The 9,032-nt window shown below is 43.3% G+C and overlaps 1 protein-coding gene across 4 annotated transcripts in view; it reads left to right on the top strand.

Moving 5' to 3' along the window:
- The first annotated feature begins 6,126 nt into the window (after window positions 1–6,126).
- DIAPH2 (diaphanous related formin 2) overlaps window positions 6,127–9,032 on the top strand; it is a 171,011-nt gene continuing 168,105 nt past the window's right edge. For 2 of the 4 annotated variants that reach the window (XM_066182233.1, XM_066182236.1), the window contains exon 1: window positions 6,150–6,388. In XM_066182233.1, coding sequence (XP_066038330.1) covers window positions 6,272–6,388 — 117 coding nt within the window. In that variant the 5' untranslated portion in view covers window positions 6,150–6,271. Of the gene's footprint in view, window positions 6,389–9,032 lie in introns of all 4 variants that reach the window. The other 2 variants (XM_066182237.1, XM_066182235.1) reach the window with 2 other exon arrangements.

Below are 9,032 nucleotides of genomic sequence, written 5' to 3'. Positions count from 1 at the left end.
CAAAGTAGGAAAGTTCTCAGCCTGACCATTAAATGCCCAGTTTGGTTCTGTCGTGCTCTGAGCAGCCCTAGGCAGCTGTAGAATTGTGGTTTATTAAGAGAATGGCTGTGGTATTCAGTTTTTGTGAAAAGCTGTGAAGATGTACTAAAGCAGGATAAATAGAAAGGTCTCTAGTGCTGAATGTGGTCAAGGGAAGCCTTGTAGTGAATAAAAGGAGTTTATTTTGAACTGTTCAGTCATGTTTGAGAAGCAAATTGTGCTGTGAGATACGAACATCAAAAGATATTTTCTAAACAATTTGGGGAAGATCCTACAGCAAGGTAAGCAATGAGCTCAGCCATGGGGCTGTGGGGAGATATGCAGAACAGAGAGAAAAAGCCTCCAGGAACCTTCAAGGGAGAAAAAAAAAAAGTCCCAGTGTGAAGAAACGGCTTTTTCAGTTTGCTTCTGCAGAACTGCAGGCAATGACAGAATTGAACTGTCAGAGACAGACAAACCAGAGGTGCTGGGGGCCTAAAACACCAGAGATGACAGGAAAAGAGTAAAAAAAATCAGTAGCTTTTACTGAGACTTTGAATACTCTATTTAAATCCACATTTACTGTTGGGATTTGACTCTAAATCAAAAAGATGTACTGTATTGTTAAAAACTGTAAGGGAGGGTAGTACATATAAGTAATAATGACTGTATGTTTAAAAACTGGGATCTGGTGTTTAGTGGCAATTTTAACTTCTTTTTCTCTCTGCACAGATCATCTCCAGTTCTTTCAGGCTTGGAAAAAAAAACAAAACCTCATAAAGTATCATGAGACAGAAATGTGTTTTATTCACATCGAGCAGTTGTGTCCTGGAATACAAAATGTTGGGGGAAAAAAATTAGAAGTACTAATGCAAAAAGTTCTGATTATTCTGTGGAATAGGATGCTTGAAAGGTAAAGGGAAAAAGAGAGAATGAATTAGTAACTAATTACCATTACTTCATATATCAGCAGTTTGCTTAGTTTCTCATGTGGGAAAAGTCAAAAAAATCAAGCAAAATAATTTCTTACATTTTTTTACATTGTCTTCTGAAATAATCCTGAACTATTTTTTATACATTCCTTGTTTCAAGAAAGCATGAATGGAGCAAGAACTATGTTTTCTTGCTGTTCTGTTAAAACCTGAAAGCAGAAAATCTTTTGGAGAAGATAAACCTCATTGGGATCTAGAATTGTAGACTGAGCGGTCAAAATGGAGAAAAGAGTGACAACATGATTCACCTGAATCAGTTCATTGCTTCAAGGAGGGGAAGTGCTTGTAACAGAGAAGTAACACTTTGGAAAATATAAACCTAAAAACTGTATTGATGTTTTGCTTCCTGACTATTAGGGGAGCCTGGCCTAGAGTAAATTAAAATCTCTAATGATTTTTTTGCAGATTAAAACAATTATTCAGTTTAATGAGAAAAGTGCCTTGACACAAGTAAACTTCATCTTTTTACTGTAACATTCAATAATGGTATAGCTCATCCAGCTTTATATTTGAAATCAGGGCTGGATTTAGTCAATCAGGTTGAACTGGAGGTTTGCTGTAAGCACAATTACCTCCCCAACGTATTCAACATGAAATCTTTCCTAAACAATAAGTAGGAAACTCAGCTTCCTCTTCCTGCAGGGCAAAAACGTCTAGGTTACTTTGGAACTGCAAAGTTTAAAGCCAAATAAATGAGCTGTGGTGCAGCCATCTCACAGCTGGTTAAAAACAAACGGCACCCATGGAGAATTAACCTTGCTGAAGTGTCATCCTGAGCCATTTAAAAGAATGTTCAGAATCAGCCGTGGTTTTAATTAGCATTTGTGATGCTGTGCATGATTGTAACGTGAAATGTCACCGCTGAAAGGTTAATATAAGATGTTTAATGTACCTTCGAATGACTAATAAATTTTATACATGTGTGATAGTAACTTCTTGTGGCTTCATTTACAGAAGCACTATAGAATGTTCAATTTTTGCCTCTAGAAAGCCAGGAAATTATGGTTTAGATTAAATAAAGCTTTAGCAAACAAATAATTCTTGAAATTATCAGTGAGTGGATTTTCTCTGGATTTGAGTTTGCAAATAAAAAATATTTATTAAGTAGTCAAAGAGAGTATTTTTTAGAAAGTGAGGTAGTTTTGTCAATAGAGACTATCTATTCATATGCAATCAATGCTCTTCATTTATTTTAATTGCTTAGCAGTTAATACCTCTAATCCTATTTTCCCACCTGTTAAGATAAGCTATTCAACCCCAAGCTTTGCTTGTTATTTACCACATTCTCATGCACTGTAAACAAGCTTAGACTGATTTCCTTCTGAAGATAAATTTGGGAATTTTTTAAAATTCCTAAATGTAAGCTGATTCCAACCAAAACTTCAAAAAGGAGGAAGAGACAGGAGACTAAAACCTGACTGCAGTGATGACACTGGTCAAGAAGACAGAAAAGCTTCCAGCTCCACAGGAGCAGGGGAAGGACTGTGGTGTGTTTTCTGTGGTGCAGTGGTTGTGCTAATGACATAGAATTTCTGGATGAAAAGCTGGGAATGTACTGCTGGGTGACTTAGCAACATATTTCCTGTTTGTGGTTAAGTTAAATACTGTGTGTTTTTTTTTTTTCTTCTGGTGGCATACAGAGTAATTACTTTTTTTTTTTTTTTTCCCCCTCCAGTGCAGTTAGGACAAAGACTACAAAACTGTTAACTTTCTTCTTCAGTTCTAGAAATGTGGAGAACAGAACCTTTCCCAGGGACTGAAAACTGAATTGCTGTTCTGGTGATGTGTCAACTGTACTCTTCAAGCCTATGTTTTCTCTAGCAAATGGAAATTCTTCCACTGAATTATGAATTCTCATAAATCCAGAACCACTTTCCTTTTCAGATATACTTGGAGTGAGTGCCTTCTGCAACATTGCATGATTGCACTTTTGGTCTGTTTAGAGGGAGAATGTTACGAGCTGTAAGGTCTCATATTGCTGGGTTAGCCACTCATCCTCAAAGGCCTGTTTCATCAGTTCAGATGTAAAATAAAGCACGTTCCGGGGATGCTCAGGATACCTCATACTTTTCAGTGTCTGATCATTTTGCTGTAAGGCAATTGTGTGATCTCTGTGAGCTGCTGTGGATGTATGACTGAATGGGACTGAGATTACACGTGAAACCATAAGCAGAAATGTGAGCACCTACAGAGCAGTGGCCTTTTGGAGTTACATGTTTGCAGTGTTGCGAAACGATATTTGTAATAAATAGTTCTGAAATCCATTTGCTTCAGAGATGAAGCCAAGTTAAGAACAGTTTGTACAACTACTCGTTTCCACCCTCAGGCCACACTGTTGCTCTCGGAGTTGAGCCAAAATACTGCATTGCAGTGTCTGCCAAAATGAGGTTTGTCTGCTTGCCTTAAGCAGAGTTGTGGTTTTCTGGAGAGTTTTCTGTTTGTTTCCTTTTGGTGTTGAGGGGGTTTTCCATGTAAATTTTTCCCAGTTGGGATAGCTACATTACTTCCTTTCACTCCTTTTGTTTGGAATTACCTGCAGAGTTCATATGGTCATAAAGGCCCTTAGTTCATCCATAGAATATTTGCTTCTGAGTCCTGGAAACTGGAGTGGAGTGGGGGAAGAACACTAAAACGCAGCAGTATGACTAAAAACATTTTCAAAAAGAAAACAACAGGCTTTAACTTCTGCTGAGGAGGCTGTGAAGTGGATCTAATGACATTTGATCTACGGCAAGCTTTTCAAAAGCAGGTCTCCAGCAAATCCTGTAGCAGTGTTTTGTACCACACAAACAACAATTTTAAGCCATAGCTGAAAACTCCAAATGGGGACTTGCAGAGCATTTGTAAATCAGAGTTACAAAAAATGACACAACTCTGCTAAGCAAGCAGCCATCTGTCCCAGGAGAGCAGACAAACCCAGGAAGGGGAACTAAGAGCAGCTGTGGGATGACTTTTCATCACATGATGCAGCTGCAGCCTGATGGTTGCACATCTTTTCTCCATCACTCAGACAAGGGCACAGCAATTACGATGTACCATCACTAAAACAGCAAATCTCCTGTGTTTTCAGGGATGTGCAGTGTCCCCACACCTGACTTCAGCGGGTTTTTTTTTCATGTTCTGCTAAAATCAGGAATGTGATCTGAGTTTTACTCCATCAAAACTAAATTAACTCAAGGCCTGACTCTACATTCGCTCAATTTTCCTGGTTTATCACATGTGCACTTGCTTTCACTCACACCACAAATTATTTTAGGCGTGTTGTGTGTGCCAGCTACTCCTGAATCTTAGAGGTCACTCCAGCGTAAAGGTTTTACTCAAGAACACATGGCTAATGCAGTATCATCGTGGCTAATGCAGAAAATTTGGGGACAAAAACCTCTTGGGCACTTAAGAGTTATGTTGAACAAATAGTGCTACAGAATTTGGTTTAAAAACTCTTAAATTTGGGCACAGAGGTGCCAGACTGTTGGAAATTATTCTGTGTTTTCTGAATGTGGACTGACTGAACTTTGTGCTCCAGATGTGGGTGCTGTTTAATACAGAAAAATAGAGACAGCAGAGAAAACCCAAAACGGTCATCAGAGCAAATTAAAAAGAAGAAGAAGAAAAAAAAAAACAAACCAGATTTGAGCATTTCTTTTAAACTAACCATTGTTAAACTGTTGCTGTAGAATGATATTCTGTAAACTATAAATGGATATGGTTGGAAATAACATTACATTGACTGACATTGTAAACAAGTGATTACATTCATGATTACTTGATTAGTTTCATCATTCCAAATCAGGAATGGTTAGATGGTATCATAAACTAGGTCCAAATAATTATTGTTAAAATCAACGTAATGAACAAAAGACTTATACAGGAAGAAAGAGATGAATCTCAAAGGAAATTTTAGAACAGAGCAGCCAGACAGAGCTGGCCTATTTTATAACATCCTAACTTCTGCTGCCAAGATTCTACTTTGATTTTAAGACCCCTGCCAGTTTTAGAGCTGTCATTTTATTTGAAAGCTGCTCTTGTCAGATTTTATCAGCAGGTTTTCGTTGCTGGATTCAAGAGATAAATATTTCCCCCAGTACTCAGGTAAGCCTGAGAGTCACAAGAAATGCAGAGAGCCCCCCAAATCTCAGGCTTTGTATCACAGTGCATGTATTAGACAGTGACCAGAAATTCACTATTCTGTCTTGCCTGCCTTTTCAAAAGTGCAACCCCCTCTGCAGAAGCAGTGCTGAATTGGAACCATCTCCTAGATGGCAATAAACTGATATATTTTTATCTGCATGTGTACTCCAAAGGACTGCCCTTGTCCCACCAAAACAACAGATCATGGTACTGTTCATGGCTGCTTTTTCTACATGATTTACCAAGGTTCAGCTACACCAACACAAAATGTGTATTTTTCTTTTAAAAAGGGCCACAACATTGATATGAAGGCATCTGTCAACACTATACTTTTAATAACCAGACAGTGACCCATGATTTTTTTGCTGTCCATGCAGAGCATCCTGAGGGACCTTTGGCTCACACAGCGAGGCTCGGCCAAAGGGATTCTGGAATCCACAGAAACCATTTAAACAATTTTTTCATTGCTGAGCACGGGTAGATGACTCAGATATTGTTCAGCCTGGAGAAGAGAGAGCCAGCTTTGGGGTGCTCTAAGTGACCTCAGAAACTCTTGGGATCTTTCCCGAAAGATGGGGCAGGACTACTCGCAAGAGCACGTCTTGGGGGAACGGGTTCAAACGCAAAGAGCGCAGGTTTAGATTAGATACCAGGAAGAAATCCTCCCGTGTGAAGATGGGGAGGGCCTAGCACAGAATAGCTATGGCTGGGCGTGTCCAAGGCCAGGTGAGACGGGGACTGCGGACACCTGGGCCAGCGGAAGGCGACCCGCCCACGGCGGGGGCTGGAAGGACGCGCTGCCCGCGGCTCCTCCCGGCGCACCGCGCCATAAAGCCGGGCCGGAAGGGGACCGAGCCCTTGGCGGCGGCGGGCGCTGCGGGGGCCGCTCCGTGAGGGGGCCCCGCCATTTCCTGCCGCGGGCGCAGCGCGCAGGCGCGCTCAGGCGCGGTGGCTCGGGCGGGCCGTGCGCGTGCGCGGCGGCGGGAGCAGCGGAGCCGCCCCGGGCGGAGCGGGCGCGGGGGGCCCATGGGGCCGGTGCGGCCGTGAGCGCTCGGCTCGGTTCGATTCGGCTCGGCCCGGTTCGGTTCGGCTCCGCTCGGCCCGGCTCGGCGCGGGGGCAGCCCCGCGGAGCCATGGACGGACACGCGGCTCCGGGCGCGGGCGGCGAGGAGCCGCTGGGCTCCGGCAGGATGAACGCGAAGCGCGGCGGGCGCGCCGCGGAAGAGGAGAGCCGGAACAAGCCCAAGCTGGTGAGAGCGCCGGGAGGCGGGCGGGGAGCGGCCCGGGCTGGAGCGGGAGCGGGGTGCGGCTGTGGGGAATGCGGGGCGAGGGAGCCTTTCCGGGGATTAAAGGCGTTTAAACCCGCGGGGGGTTTGGGGGCCAGAAAGGCCGGGCCGCTTGGCTGGGAGAGTCCCGGGGTGGGCGCTGGACCGCGGGCGGCGGGAGCTCCCCCGCTCGGGCGGGGACAGCGACAGCGACAGCGACAGGGACAGCGCTGCCCCACAGCCTCTGCCCCGCTGCGCTCACAGAGCGCGGGTGCGGCCGGCCCCGTCTGAACAATCCAGAACGCTGCCGGTCATCGTGATGCGCACCACGTGCTTGCCCGCGGAACGTCTCGCTTAACGGGAAAATAGTTCGAAAAACTGCGTGGTTCCTTACTTCTTTTTTTTTTTATTATTTTTTTATTATTTTTTTTTTTTTCTGGGGGAGGTACATGAATCCTCTTTAGGGCGGCCTTTTTAAAATTATGGCTGTGCCCTTTTGATTTATTTTTTTTTAATTTTTTTTTTTTTTTTACTGGCAGACCTGATCAATACAGGTGGAGTTCTCGAGGCAGCACCACTGGGTCGTATCACGCTTCAAAAAAATGCTGCAGCAGCAAAACCAGCTGGTTTTTGCCTTTGGTTGTTTACGTTTGTTAGCTACGCGTGTTGAATCTGCCATTTTTAGCTCAGTTTTTTGGTAGTATTTCCAAGAGCAACAGTGTAGCGGACACTTAAAACTCCCAGTTTCTTCTTGGAGAGAGTATACTTGTTACAAACTTTATTTAACCTGTTGCAAGGGTTTTCACCCATGCTGGTAAAACGAAGTCGATATTGAAGTTTTCCCACCATGTGTTCATTTCAGTGAGTTACAGGGCTTTTAGATTATCAACCTGACGACTGCAGTTTGGGTTTTTGTTGTTCGTTAGGGTTTTCTTTTTCTTTTTCTTGTTTTGTTTGTTGTTTTTTTTTTTTTTTTCTTGGTCACTGAAAATAAAGTGAACGAAGGCGGAAGTTGGTAAATATGTAGCATTGGGGCATAGAAAAGTTACCGAAAGTCGTAATTGTTTCAGAGGATGGCAGTCAGAAGCCCCAGTGACTCGAACTGCTCTCGTATTAAAAGTGACAGTGTGTGTCTTGGCAAAAGAGGAGCAGATGTGGTGTCTTGTTTTGTTTCACGGTGTTAGTGGAAACAAACTCGTGTTTCCTTGCATAGGATAAACTTTGGATGAACAAGACGTTTGAGTGTGTTTATGCTACCTTTACTGTTTCCTGCTAAACTAGCTAAGAAGGCTGCCTGAAGGTTCCTGCAGGGAGCTGTTTCAAAAATCACCCAGAGAAGTGCTTCTCTTGGAAGCTGTGAATATAAATTTGAATTTTGCTCCAGCAGAAGAGAACTCTGTTCTGATAGAAACACATAATTTGAAAAATCAAAGGGAAACGAGCTTAAAATTGGATTGAACAGGATGACTATTTCTATTGCATGGTCTATTCACTTATTCTAGGATCACTAGAATAAACTTTACATTGAGGGTGGGGGAAAAAAGAACATTATGTTATTATTTGACTTCATTCACAGCAATATGCTTTTGTTTCTTGAGGGGGTGGATGATTACAGTCCAGCAGCACCATGGATCAGAGCAGGGATATGTTGCTCAAATCAGAGCCTTCTGACAGATAGTTTTGCCCTGGGATAAATGACTGGCCTTTGATGTAATGAATGAGTGGGTTGAATAGGAAAGCAGATTTTTTTTTTTTCCCCCCACTCTGGACATATGATGTACACAAATGGTGTATAAACCTGACACGGACAGAGATTTACTTTTGATGGGGAGATAGGGATGAGATTCAAGTGTGCTTTACATGGAGCTGAGGTGACTGGACAGCCAGATTTATCAGTAATTACCACGGGGTTGTGAGGGAGTAACAAACCTGTAATCAGGGAGAGGCTTCATCCATTATGCAGGAGAGTAATCCTGTAAAATTTTGCTGGCTTTAATTCTGGATGAGGAATTGGTTCTGCTGAGGCTGGCAATGCCTTCAGGCACTGGGAGACACTCTTACTTGCACCTCACCCCTGTTCTCCTCGTTGTGCAAGTAAGATAAAGGCATATTTGGGATTCGTGGCAAAGGAGCCACATTGTTTGTGCCAGTGCTGAGTTGTCATATACAAAGTTCCTCACAGCTGGGTGTGGGGATTTTCTTGGTTCATCTTTGTAACCTACAATTCATCGAGTTTCAGTGGAGTTACAGAGGTGAATCAACCTGTGCTGTGTCATGTGCTGGGTGGAATTCAAGGAGCTCCCAGTGTGCTGACAAGAGTGTGCCTTTTCCCCAGAACTTATTTCACACATCCAGGGGAGTGCTGGGCAAGGGCTTGGTGGGAATGAGGGTGTGCAGCCACACAGAGAGGAGAAAGTATTTTTGGTTCCTGGCCCAGGAGCTGAAATTAGGCAACTCCTTGGGAAGAAGTCCAGAGGAATGATCTTTATATGATAAAAATGGCTCTAGGTGACAGAGGGCTAGGAACTGAAGTCATTATCCTGAGGGAAAGGAAACTAGAATAGAAAGGTGGAAGGTTTTTATTTTCCTGTTCTCTTCATCTGAAACTAAAAGGAGTGTAGTGGTGCTT

This window comes from Chamaea fasciata, unplaced genomic scaffold, assembly GCF_029207755.1.
Source record: "Chamaea fasciata isolate MVZ Bird 193981 ecotype frontalis unplaced genomic scaffold, bChaFas1.0.hap1 SCAF_4, whole genome shotgun sequence".
NCBI classification, from domain to species: Eukaryota; Metazoa; Chordata; class Aves; order Passeriformes; family Sylviidae; genus Chamaea; species Chamaea fasciata.
The sequence above is the reverse complement of the archived record's forward strand: the minus strand, read 5'-3'. Positions and strand labels throughout refer to the sequence as shown.